This window comes from Neodiprion fabricii, chromosome 2, assembly GCF_021155785.1.
Source record: "Neodiprion fabricii isolate iyNeoFabr1 chromosome 2, iyNeoFabr1.1, whole genome shotgun sequence".
NCBI classification, from domain to species: Eukaryota; Metazoa; Arthropoda; class Insecta; order Hymenoptera; family Diprionidae; genus Neodiprion; species Neodiprion fabricii.
In genome coordinates, this window is record NC_060240.1 from 10745790 (window position 1) to 10761795 (window position 16006).

At 37.9% G+C, this 16006-nt stretch overlaps 2 protein-coding genes and 1 long non-coding RNA gene across 6 annotated transcripts; 1 reads left to right on the top strand and 2 right to left on the bottom strand.

The window, feature by feature from the left end:
- Positions 1 to 437: 437 nt before the first annotated feature.
- Positions 438 to 8055, bottom strand: LOC124175249 (UDP-glucosyltransferase 2-like). The gene is made up of 6 exons (XM_046555296.1): positions 7747 to 8055; positions 4753 to 4989; positions 4184 to 4576; positions 2794 to 3016; positions 2362 to 2581; positions 438 to 1025 (listed from the first exon to the last, which is right to left on the bottom strand). The coding sequence occupies exons 1-6, from the start codon at positions 7984 to 7986 to the stop codon at positions 746 to 748; spliced, it is 1593 nt and encodes a 530-aa protein (XP_046411252.1). The 5' UTR covers positions 7987 to 8055; the 3' UTR covers positions 438 to 745.
- A 218-nt stretch (positions 8056 to 8273) lies between these two features.
- LOC124175250 lies at positions 8274 to 10011 on the top strand. The gene is made up of 2 exons (XR_006869129.1): positions 8274 to 8408; positions 9894 to 10011. It is a non-coding gene; the product is annotated as an uncharacterized LOC124175250 (long non-coding RNA).
- Positions 9889 to 14467, bottom strand: LOC124175247 (UDP-glucosyltransferase 2-like). Of its 4 annotated transcripts, XM_046555294.1 has the most exons (8): positions 14172 to 14276; positions 13657 to 13760; positions 13021 to 13257; positions 12452 to 12844; positions 11217 to 11439; positions 10785 to 11004; positions 10551 to 10628; positions 9889 to 10174 (listed from the first exon to the last, which is right to left on the bottom strand). In XM_046555294.1, the coding sequence occupies exons 2-8, from the start codon at positions 13726 to 13728 to the stop codon at positions 9895 to 9897; spliced, it is 1503 nt and encodes a 500-aa protein (XP_046411250.1). In that variant the 5' UTR covers positions 13729 to 13760; positions 14172 to 14276; the 3' UTR covers positions 9889 to 9894. The 4 variants fall into 4 exon arrangements, with proteins under 4 accessions (XP_046411250.1, XP_046411248.1, XP_046411251.1 ...); XM_046555292.1 differs by lacking the exon at positions 13657 to 13760 and having other exon boundaries at positions 14172 to 14467; XM_046555295.1 differs by lacking the exons at positions 13657 to 13760; positions 14172 to 14276 and adding an exon at positions 13930 to 14084.
- Between the last annotated feature and the right edge of the window lie 1539 nt (positions 14468 to 16006).

A 16006-nucleotide genomic window follows, 5' to 3' on the forward strand; every position in this document is an offset into this window, starting at 1 on the left:
GGCGAACCATGGGTATTGTTGGAAAGTTGGTGATTGGATTATAGTTGCCTGTAAGTTGATTAGCGTGTCAATTTTTTACAGAGCTCTGTAATTCACCAAACACCCTTTTCGGCTCCAGATAAGGTTCTAGTGGCAAGCATGTTGGCCGGTAACTCTTGCAGAAATAGAAAGCCACGATTATCGATTGTCGGTGGAATGTTGGTTGACAATAGTAATAATAAATAGTAATACCCGTTTATCTTGGGCCAATTTAACCCATGACGGCTGATCCTCCGTAAATTAACGAGAGATAAGCGCAATGCGCTCTGTTGCATCGTCAGTTGAAAGCCAGTATTGACCTACACGTGAATTTGTACCAAGAACTGTAAATTCCCCGACGAAAGGTATCTTGCAAAATTTCTGCGCAACGTTTACGAGGTTTGGGAATATTGTGGTCGTGATCTTCTGATGTACATTTATTTCATTATAAACTCAGCACGCATGACTTATAGGAATCTCATTTTTTGTATTATGTGTAGGGGTGGATCATTTCGCATATCTGACCACTAACTAGTTATAAATGTATGAAACGAAGTGCAAATGTACACTCCAAAATTATTGAATCAGAATCAGTTTTACTTGTATCACTCAGGTGTAAGGAAATCGAAAAAAAAATTGAATGTATAATAACTGAAACTGATTTTATTATGTGACAGTGTAAAACTGTTAAAAATTATGACTATTACTTTTTTTTTTTTACTGTTGTCTAGCTGCTGTGCAGTTTTTGGCTTCGCCGAAGACGGAATAAATTGAACGATGCTCTAACTAATCTTCGAGTAATCCAGAGAATCGCGAGAATGGTAACCGCTAGAATTGCGTAAACGTCGAAGAGATTGAGCTCCATGCGGCTCATATTTTTCCCAGGGGAACTCAACGGCCCTCGAGGATGACGGGACGCATGTTCAACGTGCCAAACAGCCGAATCCAAGGGGGACATCGGCCTATCCTTGTACTCTCGAGAAAGCTCCTTCATTCGGCGGGAAATGCTGAAAACAAATTATTCATCGTGTCTGATTATTGAATCAAGTGAGTAGGCCTGAAAACGTCGTCTTAACACCGAGAAACAAAAAAAAAACAAAGCGATGTACTTGCATAAAAGAGCTAAGTTATCAATTACTTTTACAGTTGTATTATACGATTCTTTCTCTTTTTTGAAGAAAACCGAGTATATTATACGTGCGATTTCAAAAAAAAAAAATAGATTCTTGTGTCTGTGAATGGATCATCTACCGATCTCTTGATCTCATAAGCCATTCGCTGATGTAACCCGTCTCAGATCATTCGTCACTGAATTACTTCGATCGACACTCCCAAAATTTCAATCTCTTTTTCTCCGCCGAGTGAATAGTTGTCTGATAAACTTACTGAAACTTGATTCGCTCATTAAGGGGGGGGTACACCATGCAAGCAAAAAAAAATACTGCAACTTTGCGATTTTTTTTTGAAAAAACGGATTTATTTATGAACATGCGGTCTTGAATACATTAATATATAAGTCTTTGAGAACTTTAAAAAATTTTTTTATTGTCGAAAAATTTCAAAATGGCGTCGTGACAGTTGGATCCCCAAAGCCGCTCGGAAAAATGGGGTGCGAGATTTGGTGGAGTCGTGGATAGTCCTAGAACACACAAATTACAAAAAATTAGTTGTATATTATGTTTTCTTGTCCACTACGTACCACTTTTTTGATATCTAGTCTCAAAAATTTTTTTTGACCGTTTGAAGACGCAAAAACGTGGTCGAAAAATTGAAAAAAAAAAAATCGTCACTTAAACAATCATAAAAAATTTTTGAGACTAGATATCAAAAAAGTGGTACGTAGTGGACAAGAAAACATAATATACAACTAATTTTTTGTAATTTGTGTGTTCTAGGACTATCCACGACTCCACCAAATCTCGCACCCCATTTTTCCGAGCGGCTTTGGGGATCCAACTGTCACGACGCCATTTTGAAATTTTTCGACAATAAAAAAATTTTTTAAAGTTCTCAAAGACTTATATATTAATGTATTCAAGACCGCATGTTCATAAATAAATCCGTTTTTTCAAAAAAAAATCGCAAAGTTGCAGTATTTTTTTTTGCTTGCATGGTGTACCCCCCCCTTAATTTCGAACGTCTGTTTGTTACTTTGCCGTTTTGACACTCCGTCGACTCGATGCATTCTTGAATGAAGGAATCGCAAGATATTCAAAAAGCAAGCTTTGTGGTCAAAAAGATACATGAAAATTCATGTTCGAAATAACCGGGTGCCGTTTCTCGGTTAAAAATCAGTTCGACATTAAACTGAAAGTGACTCAATTTTTTTCAGCCATCCCTCACCTGCGATCATGAATGGCTCTGTTTAGTCTTTCCAAAATCGTTTCAGTTGTAAGGGACTCGTAGTCGAGAGATAACGCAACCCCCTTTTTGACGAGTAACTCAATGTTCATGTACTGATCCAGGTAAAATGGCATTCCAACCAGCGGCACTCCCCACCAGACGGCCTCTTGAGTGCTGAGAAGTCCAGAATGAGACCAAAGGACTCGGACTTTTGGATGAGCTGTGTGCGAAGAAATTGTTCAATTACATTTCGGTCCTACGGTTTCGGCTTCATATGTTACACGGCAAACGTTTTGGCTTTGTTCCGTTCAAAACTTTCAACGAAATTTCGGACAAGGAAAATTAAAATTTCAGTCAATGAATGACGTATAAGCGACAAAAGCAGACGACCGAATTTGGTCGATAAATCGCCCGGAACATTTGATTACTCACCCAAAACGTCGTTCTGTGGCAGCCACTTTCTTATCATCACGTTTTTTGGCCTGCCCGACAAGTCAGTGGCCTCAAATTTCCATAAAACATGCTGCTTCAGCTGACCTAGCGCAGCTAGAATTATTTTTATTTTGTCCGACCCCAAGGTGCTGCTTTGTATATTAGATCCGAATGATATTACAATTGCGCCGTGTTCCGCATCGTCGAGAAATTTCCGAATATCCTGGTTTAAACATAAAATATTAAAAGACATCAAGGTTGAAGCTTGCAATGTCAGTGTAACGAGTATAAATTTTATGGAATAGAAATGAGCCGCTGGAACTACCCAACTTTCATAGGATATAGCAAAAAAAATTGAGTGGAAATTTAGTATAATTTATCAGTTGAAATTCATTTGGTATTGCTATTTTCGAGAACCTTCGATATTATTGGAGAGAATGAATTTTATGTCCACATTTTGTTTATGTTACAACGTTACTATAATTATTAACTCCGAGGTGATAATTTACGCAGCAATTAAACAGATTTTCCTTCAGAAATACTTTCTATATACAGTAAAATGAGAATTACTCTTGGAATCAAACAAAATGTATAAAAACTTGCTTGCTCGATCGGTAAAATGGCAAACAGAAGTAATTGTGCACATTTTAATTGATGTATACATTTCTGGACGGAACGAGAATATTACAATTTATCACTCCTTTTAAGAGTAATCAACAAGTAAACCAGGCATAGTACGGTTCCTAAAGACATTTATTTGAGAAATCCATCGAGAGGAGAAAGTGGAAAATAAATCCAGAGCTGTCAAACCTAAAAAAATTAATGCCATTGCAAAAGTGAAGTATACATAGCAATAAATTAAGAAGAGATAAGTAAGTGGAAGTATTAGAATTTACGAAACTATTTTGCACAAAGTCGCTGAAACAGATTTCGTATTTTCAGCACTCTATTCAATATTACTCTTTGTTGATTATGATCTATATCGGTGCAATTTTGTTAACTGAAATACTTAACAATGGCAACATATTGGAAAAAGTGTCTCAATGACCTTGTTTGATCCCCGTAATATGGCAAGAAAAACAACAACACTTATAATTGATAAAACTTCGTTGAAAATAAGTCCAGCAGTTCGTGAATTCATCACAAACTCATTTATAAAAGTAGCAGTTTTTGCGCCACATTCAAATATTTTACGTAACAAGAAAACTGGAGGCCTTTCAGACAACTGTGCACCCTATTTTACTTCCAAAAATATGAACACACGTTGGAAATAATTCTGTGAAAATCGATTGGGCGATCCTCCAATTTTGCGTCAACAAACAGAAAATCGAACCGTTTTACTCACAGCTTTCGCTCTCTTTTCACCTGCCTGAAGCTGTTCGATATTTACCTGAGGCAGTGGTTTCGAATCCTTGATGTGCAATCCACCGACTTCGATTACGTTCGGAGGTGAAAATGCTGCCGGATCTAAGACCGCGTAGCTGTTCGTCAGCATGATGCTGACGTTTTTCTCGATTTCGCTGACCGATCTGGTCATCTTTCTGCCAATGAATTTCTCAGCGAGTTCCTGCTGTCTTGGCATGTAGTAGAAGTGGCGTAAGAGGTCGTCAATCTCGTAGTAAAAAAAATTCAATGTCTTCTCCCAAATACTAAAGGGCTGAGTTTTCCCGAAATAAGGAAAGGTCCTGATTGCTGGCCAATTATTGCCCCCCGCAACGTCTTTTACCCAATTAGGTGCGCCGAATGGTGTGAATCCAACTATAGCTGGATTTCCTTGAACAATCTGAAACACCGGAACGGACAAAAGGGAGGAGTTGGTTCACTGCCATTCAATAAGCGTGGAGATTTTTGAATCACAAGCGGGACGCGAAGTCACGATTCATTTTTTCAAGTCTTTTGACTGGATTCGTAGTTGAATCTTCCTAGATTCGCGTTTAGTCCGAAGGCGTTTTACTCTACCTCCCACATCCCGTAAAAACACTGGCCATACGTCAAGTCCTGAACTATGACGTCGATCTTCGTGTGTCTGACCATTTCTAAGGCCTTCTTGGCTCCGTCGGTCGCCATTTGCCGTTCACACATGTCGTTACCGATTTCGTGGATCAGCCACGCCATTTGCGTCACACTTACTTGTAACCATTCTACTGGGGAAAAGTCTTGGCTTTTGAGAAAATTGTCCATAACGTGCTCGAACACCTGTCATTAAAAAACAAAAGTTTTATACCGCATCAGTATCTCAACGTTTTGCAATTATCCGTTCAACATTTTGTTGATTTTATCGGTCCATATATTAACCAGTAATGCAGAGATGAAATGCCGGAAAATTATAACGGTACGCGTACCAACTTGATGGGTCAAAACATTTGTGATGAAAAAATATTTCCGTCAAGTTTTCACCAAATTGGTAAACGATTTTAATTATTCCGACAAACTTTGGAAAAGTCTCATGAACTTCTTACGATTTCTCATTATATCTATTCTTTCGTTTACTTTCACGGAGTTTGAATACTTTCAGAGATTTTATGAAGATTGTATGATTGCTTCTCAGATACTGGCGCAGATTTTTACGAAAACTGCAAAAAATAGGAACTTATTGTTTCGGTACTTTTTCCAAAATACCGCTGGGAAATTTCCCTCCTAAGGAATTATCGGTAAACTACGTAGCTCTATTTTGGACACTTTTGAGCTACCACTACCACCCCCCCCCCCCCCCCTCCCGGCCATTTAAAAACAAATTTCGTACATTCAAAAATGAATACACAAGCAGTTTTTTTTTTCAAATTTTTATTATTCGAAACGTCCGTAAGAACAAATGGCCGGAACCAGCCACGCTTTCAAACCATTATTAACGGGAAAAGATTTGTATTCGACTTTTTGGTGATAATCAAGCTTAGTTTCAAGTGTACCTGTTAAGCACGTGGTTGAAACCCGTGGCTGCCAAAGAGAAAATATTGCGCGCGAAAAACCGAATGAAAATTAAATACCGACCGAAGTTGCGGTTCCGGTTTCTACCACTTTCGGCAAAAAATGCTAATTTCGCCCTGACGGAAAAAAACTCCAACTTGGGTGCAAGTTCGTACCTCTAACTTTCTTCTTATGGGAAATTAGCATTATCTAGGAGTTGGGGGTACGAATTTACACCCAAGTTGTGGTTTTTTTTCCGTGAGGGTGGCGGCAGCTTCGATTTCAGCCAATTTGTGGCCGAAACCGACGTTCGTGTCGTGTCGGGCATTCTCGGGTATGTTCGAGAAACGGATTTCCTCGTACAGTCTACACCGCTTGTTGAGCATAACCTCAGTTCGCCAGCCGGCGTTAAATCGTTAGGTGTGTCTCTGATTCTGTGAAAACAGTGGTGAGTATTTTCAAGAATTTTGTTTGTTTTTTTGTTGTTAATTGGTTCGTCATTAAAAACTTAAAAATTGATATAAGTTGTAGTTTTATGGTTTTCGTGTTGAAAATTTTGTACCTACATTGTATTTCAAAAATAAAGTGGTGTCTTAATAAATTGTAGTTTTTCTTTATTTAACCCGATCGAATAATCTGTTACAAAGCTAGAAAAAACACTAGATTCCAGGGTGTAATGAAAATTCAACTAATCTTTAACTTAACCATACCAAGTTTCGATTTCGGTTACGGTCTCGGTTGAGAATCACGTTTCAGTCAGATACTAATCAGAATGCATGGGTTATAGTCTCAGAGCTAGCGACAAAATCGGTCATGTGGCTTCAGCAGTAACAAAAATCCGTTAGATACTTACCTGAACAACCTTTTCGGATAATCTTCGTGCTGGCAGGACCGTGGGCGGTGGGTGCGGGTGTAGGGGAGTCGGCAAAAAAAAAAATTAAAAAAATGTGGGCTCAGCGACTTTAATTTTTATCGCAAAGAGTCACTCTGTACTCCCAATGCACCCAAAAAAAAATTTCAAATCAATCGGTTGGGCGGAAAGGGTTGACAGCGTTAATTCCAATTAAGAAAATAATAATAATTTTAATGTGGGCTCAGCAGTATTGGGTTTTCTTCTGACGCGAGTTTAATTAATATGTAAGCCCCCAAATAGCCATGCAAAAATATTGGTGGGAACGTATTGAAAAAAATTATTGAAATCGTTGGATTTCGTTAGAAAATGAGCTTTTTTTTTTGGGTGCATTGGGAGTACAGAGTGACTGTTTGCGATAAAAATTAAAGTCGCTGAGCCCACATTTTAAAAATTTTTTTTCCCCACTCCACTACACCCGCACCCACCGCCCACGGCCTGTCAGCACGAAGATTATCCGAAAAGGTTATTGAGGCAAGTATCTAATGGAGTTTTATTACTGCTGGAGCCACATGACCGATTTGGTCGCTAGCTCTCCGTCTATTATAAAACCACGTATCGCAGACTGGCCATTCCCTCGGTGGCCATGTAACTCATTGTCAGCGTAGCCTTGCACTGCCCCCCCCCCCCTCATTCGACCTTCCTCAAAGTAAATACATGGTTTACGGACAGCCCATCTCTGATTTCGTTTCATCATTTTTCTGTTTTGGTAATGGATTTTTGAAATATTTGTAGAAGTAATTTCAACTTTTATTTCCAAACAAAACTCACCTCGAATCTCAGTTTCTTTATTGGAACTTTGGAAACATCCTAAGATTTTTAATAAAATCTCCAAAAGTGTTCCGATTACGTGAAAGTAATCAGCATCAAATCTAAGATAGCCAGAGTTTATAATTACTTCGCCAAAATTTTTCAGATACTTCTTCAGAAACATTGCCTTTAATCTTTTCCCCACCAATGATTTTTCAAATCTTTTTTACCCCCGGGCAGATAAATAACAACTTGGAATCGTATTAAGAAAGTCGAGACCAAGTTTTGTAAACTTAGTACTTGGAAAGCGTGTTAAATATTCTCTAATCCCTGGACTCGTAAAAAAAAAAATTGAAGACTTTTTTCCAACGTAACAAGCGATAACTCACGAAAGATTGAGTTCGATTCTGCGTTCCTTCATCTTGGTCAAACTTTGTCTCACGGAGACCAAGCGCGTAAATATTGTGCCCATTTCGCGCCAAGCCTCTCATGAGTTCGGAAAACCAAATGTGGTGAGAATTCGAGGGTAGCGTTGATATCCCCAAAATATTCAGAGTCGATGCAACAGGTGCGTTGCATGAAATTACGAAGAGTCCAATTATCACGGAACTGTAGAACGAGCGATCCATCTTTCAACCGACGTAGGCGAACACGAACTAACGGATCCGCTACTCTGTAAGGACTGCAAGCTGATACTGCAATATGCTCGACCTCGAATCGTCTCGGCTCGTCGGGCAGCAGCAATTTTTTGACCCATCTATTTTAATCATTCAATTCGCACACGCCATGCACTGTAAGCGATTCCACTTCTGCTTGCATACCTATATTCACACTCTCACTAATACGAACGAGACGTGATAGGCGAGTCGAGAATGCAAATAACTTCTCATAGCCGACGGCGAAAAATTGTGCATTCGCACGTCTGTGTTCTTACGAGATACATTAATGCACATTTACGCAATCATTCGTACTCGCTCAAAGTATAATTTTATTAATGTGTGCAGCAGATTTGTTTTATCGCGTTAATATATACATGTAAACTTCTTATCATGTGAGTATTTTTGGAAACTGTTTACGGTCATTGATAATTGCAGACCCTGAATAATTCTCAAAGTCAGTCTGTCCCAACAAAAGTGATTTTGTTGACGTCTACGCATTTTTTAAGCAAAATTCCTTTGCAATAAAAGTTTATCAGTTTTTACACCGAGTTTAAAAATAAACTGTCTACAATAAAGCAATTGGGAGTTCAGCTGTGGTTGAAGAAGTCAAAGTCAAATCGATTGAGTTGAATGGTATGAAAAAAAAATCTCTTTATACAAAAGAGAATCAAAAACGGTATACACGAATGAAAAAAACTTGAATTATTTAAAAATTTCCAACTGATCAAATTAACAAAGATGAACAAATTGCCCTTCTTACTCTTATTGGATCGATAAAATTTTTTAGTTTACTTTTTTGAATCACAGAGTCACGTTTTTTGAATCTAAATCGTTTGAAATTTGCTTAATTTCTGCTAAATATGTACCCTCCACCATTATTTTTGTTTTCTTCTTTTTCCTTCTGCATAAAAGTAATGGCGTAATTTTGCATAAACATTGGCTGAATAATAAATTTTGACATCTGTAAGTATGATTTTGCACTTTCACCGTCTAATTCAATCGTTCGCAATACCATTTATTTTACACATAAAACAGCAATGTTTCTCAGGATAGATTACGTAACAAATTACCCGAAGATGTCGGCAATAGCAATAATTACTTTAATCAGAACACCTATAATGCAATTGTGAACTTTGAAAAGTTGCGTGATAACTAACATAGCGCGATTGAAATTTAGTTGAATCGTTTTAGATTTCAACCTGAACATTCATCTCTGAAACTTTGTAAAACACATTTTCAATTCGATTTTCATGTTCAGAAAGTTGTATAAGGAACTAGTTACAAAGCAACATAGTTGTGACTTTTTCTCACTCGGACTTATCACAATTTTCGTTCAAAGGGTAAAAACCAGGCAGCTAAAAACGTGGGAGAGTTTTGGAAATTTATATTCCGGATGCCAGTCATTCAATTCGATTAGGATTTTTTTTCGTTACAAAAGTACGTAAAGTGAGCTAAAATGATATTATTATTGTTTATTGGAACTAACGTCATCCGTTTCGCTCGGTGACATGTTTTGCGGTGCTCATAATCTCTCAAAAAAGGCTCGAAAAATTTACTCCGAATTCCAAGACGATATAATTTTTGGATAGTAGATCTCTTTTCACCTCAACCCTACACCTCATATTTCTTTTCCTTTTTGCCTACAGTTAATGACCGATCAAGGTTAAAGTTCAAACTTTCGTCCAGAACTCACGACTTTTTGATTTGATAAACAAAAGAACACGATAATTGAAAAACAACGGGCTCGTGATGGAAAACAGTAACAATGAAATTGAAATAAGAGATCTACGTCCAAATGAATGATTAGTGAAACCAATGTACACAAATCACAGTGTAAAACTGTTAATAATTATGTCTCAATTATTTACCTATTGTAGTCTATTCAATGTGCAGCTTTCGGCTTTGCCGAAGATGGAATAAGTAGAACGATGCTCTAACTAAACTTCGAGTAATCCAGAGAATAGCGAGAATGGTAACCGCCAGAACTGCGTAAACGTCCAAGAGATTGAGCTCCATGCGGCTCATATTTTTCCCAGGGGAACTCAACGGCCCTCGAGGATGACGGGACGCATGTTCAACGTGCCAAACAGCCGAATCCAAGGGGGACATCGGCCTATCCTTGTACTCTCGAGAAAGCTCCTTCATTCGGCGGGAAATGCTGAAAACAAATTGTTCATCGTGTCTGATTATTGAATCAAGTGAGTAGGCCTGAAAACGTCGTCTTAACACCGAGAAACAAAAAAAAACAAAGCGATGTACTTGCATAAAAGAGCTAAGTTATCAATTACTTTTACAGTTGCATTGTACGATTCTTTCTCTTTTTTGAAGAAAACCGCGTATATTATACGTGCGATTTCAAAAAACAAATAGATTCTTGTGTCTGTGAATGGATCATCTACCGATCTCTTGATCTCATAAGCCATTCGCTGATGTAACCCGTCTCAGATCATTCGTCACTGAATTACTTCGATCGACCCTCCCAAAATTTCAATCTCTTTTTCTCCGCCGAGTGAATAGTTGTCTGATAAACTTACTGAAACTCGATTCGCTCATTAATTTCGAACATCTGTTTGTTACTTTGCCGTTTTGACACTCCGTCGACTTGATGCATTCTTGTATGAAGGAATCGCAAGATATTCAAAACGCAAGCTTTGTGGTCAAAAAGATACATGAAAATTCATGTTCGAAATAACCGGGTGCCGTTTCTCGGTCAAAAATCAGTTCGACATTAAACTGAAAGTGACTCAATTTTTCCAGCCATCCCTCACCTGCGATCATGAATGGCTCTGTTTAGTCTTTCCAAAATCGTTTCAGTTGTAAGAGACTCGTAGTCGAGAGATAACGCAACCCCTTTTTTGACGAGTAAGTCAATGTTCATATGCTGATCCAAAAAAAATGGCGTTCCAACCAGCGGCACTCCCCACCAGACGGCCTCTTGTGTGCTGAGAAGCCCAGAATGAGACCAAAGGACTCGGACTTTTGGATGAGCTGTGTGCGAAGAAATTGTTCAATGACATTTCGGTCCTACGATTTCGGCTTCATATGTTACACGGCAAACGTTTTGGCATTGTTCCGTTCAAAACTTTCAACGAAATTTCGGACAAGGGAAATTAAAATTTCAGTCAATGAATGACGTATAAGCGACAAAAGCAGACGACCGAATTTGGTCGATAAATCGCCCGGAACATTTGATTACTCACCCAAAACGTCGTTCTGTGGCAGCCACTTTCTTATCATCACGTTTTTTGGCCTGCCCGACAAGTCAGTGGCCTCAAATTTCCATAAAACATGCTGCTTCAGCTGACCTAGCGCAGCTAGAATTATTTTTATTTTGTCCGATTCCAAGGTGCTGCTTTGTATATTAGATCCGAATGATATTACAATTGCGCCGTGTTCCGCATCGTCGAGAAATTTTCGAATATCCTGGTTTAAATATAAAACATTAAAGGACATCAAGCTTGAAGCTTGCAGTTTCCGTGTAATGAATATACAATTTACGGAACAAAAATGAGTCGCGGAAACTATCCAACTTTTATAGGATGTGGCAAAAAAGTGAACTTAAAATTCTCAATCATTTGAAATTCACTTGATATCAATGTTTCGTAGAATAGATTAGTTTCCCAGACAATAATTGAAAAGATGTCCTTTCATAAATATTCACAATAATTTATTATAAAATGGAACTTGCCACTCGAATCTAGCGAAATGTAGAAAAACTTTCTTGCTCAAACGGTAAAATGGCGAAGATAAGCAGCTTTTTGCACATTTTAATCGGCTTATAAATTTTCAGATGGAAAAAGAACATTCCAATTAATCAGTACTTTCAAAAAGAATAAACAAGTGAAACAAGCATGGTACAATTTTCGAAGAAATTTATTTAAGAAATCCATCGAAACGATAAAATGGAAAATAAAGAAGAGCTGTCAAACCTAGAAAAATTAATACGTGACTGGAAGTATAGGAATTGACAAGACTGTTTTCTACAAATTCTATGAAACAGATGCTATTTGTTGATTATGATTAATACCGATGTAATGTTGTAAAATTAAATACTTAACGATGCCAACGTATTGGAAAACAGTGTCTCAGTGAATTTGTTTGATTCCCAGAATAAGGCAAGAAAAATATCAACACTTATAATTAATATAACTTCGGTGAGAATCAGTCAAGCATTTCGTGAATTAATCATAAACTCATTTATGAAAGTAGCAGTTTTTGAGCTAGATTGAAATGTTTTATGCGACAAGAAAACTCGAGGCTTTTCAGACAACTGTGCACCCTATTTTACTTCGAAAAACATGAGCACACGTTGGCAAAAATTCTGTCAAAATCGATTGGGCGATCCTCCAATTTTGCGTCAACAAACAGACAAGCGAACCGTTTTACTCACAGCATTTGCTCTCTTTTCACCTGCCCGAAGCTGTTCGATATTTACCTGAGGCAGTGGTTTCGAATCCTTGATGTGCAATCCACCGACTTCGATTACGTTCGGAGGTGAAAATGCTGCCGGATCTAAGACCGCGTAGCTGTTCGTCAGCATGATGCTGACGTTTTTCTCGATTTCGCTGACCGATCTGGTCATCTTTCTGCCAATGAATTTCTCAGCGAGTTCCTGCTGTCTTGGCATGTAGTAGAAGTGGCGTAAGAGGTCGTCAAGCTCGTAGTAAAAAAAATTCATTGCCTTCTCCCAAATACTGAAGGGCTGAGTTTGCCGGAAATAAGGAAAGGTCCTGATTGCTGGCCAATTATTGCCCCCCACAACGTATTTTACCCAATTAGGCAAACCGAATGGTGTGAATCCAACTATAGCTGGATTTCCTTGAGCAATCTGAAACACCGGAACGGACAAAAGGGAGGAGTTAGTTCACTGCCATTCAATAAGCGTGGAGATTTTTGAATCACAAGCGGGACGCGAAGTCACGATTCATTTTTTCAAGTCTTTTGACTGGATTCGTAGTTGAATCTTCCTAGATTCGCGTTTAGTCCGAAGGCGTTTTACTCTACCTCCCACATCCCGTAAAAACACTGGCCATACGTCAAGTCCTGAACTATGACGTCGATCCTCGTTTGTCTGACCATTTCTAAGGCCCTCTTGGCTCCGTCGGTCGCCATTTGCCGTTCACACATGTCGTTACCGATTTCGTGGTTCAGCCACGAAATCTCCGTTACACTTAATCGTAACCATTCTACCGGGGAAAACACGGGGCTTCTGTGAAAATCGTCTATAACGCTCTCGAATACCTGTCATTATAAACAAAAGTCAACCAAATTACTATCTGCAAGTCTATTTAAGTTTTTGCAATTATTCGTTTGAAATTTTTTAATTTTTGTCGGTCAATATATTAACCACGAATCTTGGGTTGAAAGGCTACAAAATTATAATTCCACGAATGACATCTCGAGGGACTAAAATTATTTTTCATGAAAATACATTTTCGACAATATCGTAACAAAATTCTGCGTGATTGTGATAATTCTGACAAGTTTTGAAAAAGCCTTACGAACATATCATCGTCTTTCATTACACTCCGATTATTTTTACGTAATTCGAACACTTTCAGAGATTTTGTTGAGATTTTATGAATGGTTCTCAGATACTGGCACAGATTCTCATGAAAATTGCAAAAAATAGGACCTTACCAAATGTTCCAGAACTTCCTCTACAGTATCACTCAAAAACTTCCCTCCTAATCTCTGAATTAGTTTCATCATTTCTCCGTTTCGTCAATTGATTTTTGAAATATCTGTAGAAGTATTTTCAATTTTAATTTCCAGACGAAAGTCACCTCGAATCTCAGTTTCTTCATTGGAACTTTGGAAACATCCTAAGATTTTTATTAAAATCTCCAAAAGTGTTCCGATTACGTGAAAGTAATCAGCATCAAATCTAAGATAGCCAGAGTTTATAATTACTTCGCCAAAATTTTTCAGATATGTCTTCAGAAACATTGCCTTTAATCTTCTCCCCATCAATGATTTTTCAAATCTTTTTTACCCCCGGGCAGATAAATAACAACTTGGAATCGTATTAAGAAAGTCGAGACCAAGTTTTGTAAACTTAGTACTTGGAAAGCGTGTTAAATATTCTCTAATCCCTGGACTCGTAAAAAAAAAAAATTGAAGACTTTTTTCCAACGTAACAAGCGATAACTCACGAAAGATTGAGTTCGATTCTGCGTTCCTTCATCTTGGTCAAACTTTGTCTCGCGGAGACCAAGCGCGTAAATATTGTGCCCATTTCGCGCCAAGCCTCTCATGAGTTCGGAAAACCAAATGTGGTGAGAATTCGAGGGCAGCGTTGATATCCCCAAAATATTCAGAGTCGATGCAACAGGTGCGTTGCATGAAATTACGAAGAGTCCAATTATCACGGAACTGTAGAACGAGTGATCCATCTTTCAACTGACGTAGGCGAACACGAACTATAAACAGATTCAGAATCGTCCTCTGCCACTACGCAAGCTGAACTGTGAGTCTGTGAAGACTGATTTAAAATAGTTTGAACCGCTAATTACATATACCATCTTCTTTTTATGTTGCAAGCAACGTTACGAACCATTTACTTTTGTCATATTTGTTAAATACGTGTGGTTCAATGTCCACATGGATATTTGTATACTCTTACCAATACCAAGTCTGTCTAATAAACGAAATTCCTCGTTGCGATAAGAAAGAATCATTATACAGTCGAGTAAAGAACCAAGTGACGTAACAGAATCATAGTAAAAGTTCAAGACAATAATTAAGTTGGATTTCATTAAAAGAATATGAATTCTCCGTATGAATCAAAATTCAAAACGGTAAATTGGAATGAAAAAAGTTAAGCTACTGGAATGTTTTTTAAAAAAATAAAAAAGTTCACATCGGCGTTTCATAATAAACCGCCACTTTCACTCTCTCAATTAGTTTGCTCAAGTTGACATTTTTTCGACTGTTTCACTTCCTCTCCCTCCTTTTTTCTCCAAAATCAAAGTTGATGTTAAAAAAATACTACACAAACAACTGAATTCGTATGACTGCGACTATTGGAATTAAAAGAGTGAGTATGTAAATCTTTGTCAAACTTTACTTTACGAATTTAACTTTGATATCGATGTAAGGCATAAAAGAGTCTTAAAGTGATATGTGCGATAACGATTATCAGGTTAGCTAACACGAGTTTCAAAATAGGGTTTGGAGAAAAAATTCGCGACAGAATATCAACAAAAAAAAAAAAGGATTATTGAAGCATAGATTTTTTCCAAATCTCAGAAACGGGATTGTTCCAACGGGCATCACACGGCCTTGGAATAAAAATATTGTTTCTGAACGGTTCCTGAAAAGTATAAATAATTCAGAATGATGCTTACAGGTAGTTACCCGACGTCAATATGGTTGCAGGTCTTCCATTCTACAATTTTTCTCGCCTTCAATCCGACCTGTTTTATAACGCGATTGGGATATTTGAAATTCAACTTGATATTATTAAATATTATTAAAGTTTCAGAGTGTTCATGGGTCACAAACGAGTTATTCTCATTGATAAAAAAACATTCTACAGTAATGGAAAAGTTTGAAATGAATTAAATTATTATCTGGAGATTGAATGGATTAGATTTTGAGATCTCGCAATCGATATATGATAACAATTTTTTTATTCATGAACCACTCAACATGTATATTGTCAACTAATAAAGTCAACTAACTCATAACAACAGAGTCATATCATATGTTCACGCCTAGTGCGTTCAGTGTAGCTTGAGGTGTAGTGCCTCTTGATTAGTCTGTAGTTTCGGCGCTCAAAACCAGAGGGCAGGCGGGTGCCGCTTGAGGCTCTGATAACCTCGAGCGCGCAGATTTGGGTAGTTAGATTTCGGTAGCGAACGAGTGCGGACGTCCTGATAGAGGCCCTGTTGCAGGCTTACGCGGGTGTATATTTCGGGACAATGAGTCTGACACGGCTAATTTTTTACTCTGGACAGTCATGTTGGCAACACAGAGAATCCTACAG

Excerpts from the sequence above, each read along its gene's own strand:
- LOC124175249 (XM_046555296.1), bottom strand. The coding sequence starts at position 7,986 with ATGGATCGCTCGTTCTACAGTTCCGTGATAATTGGACTCTTCGTAATT. Across the intron at positions 4,990-7,746 it reads AGAATCGAACTCAATCTTTC|GTGTTCGAGCACGTTATGGA; the intron begins GTGAGTTATCGC and ends TTTTAATGACAG. Across the intron at positions 4,577-4,752 it reads GTTTTTACGGGATGTGGGAG|ATTGTTCAAGGAAATCCAGC; the intron begins GTAGAGTAAAAC and ends CCGGTGTTTCAG.
- LOC124175247 (XM_046555292.1), bottom strand. The coding sequence starts at position 14,411 with ATGGATCACTCGTTCTACAGTTCCGTGATAATTGGACTCTTCGTAATT. Across the intron at positions 12,845-13,020 it reads GTTTTTACGGGATGTGGGAG|ATTGCTCAAGGAAATCCAGC; the intron begins GTAGAGTAAAAC and ends CCGGTGTTTCAG. Across the intron at positions 11,440-12,451 it reads ATTCGAAACCACTGCCTCAG|GATATTCGAAAATTTCTCGA; the intron begins GTAAATATCGAA and ends TATTTAAACCAG.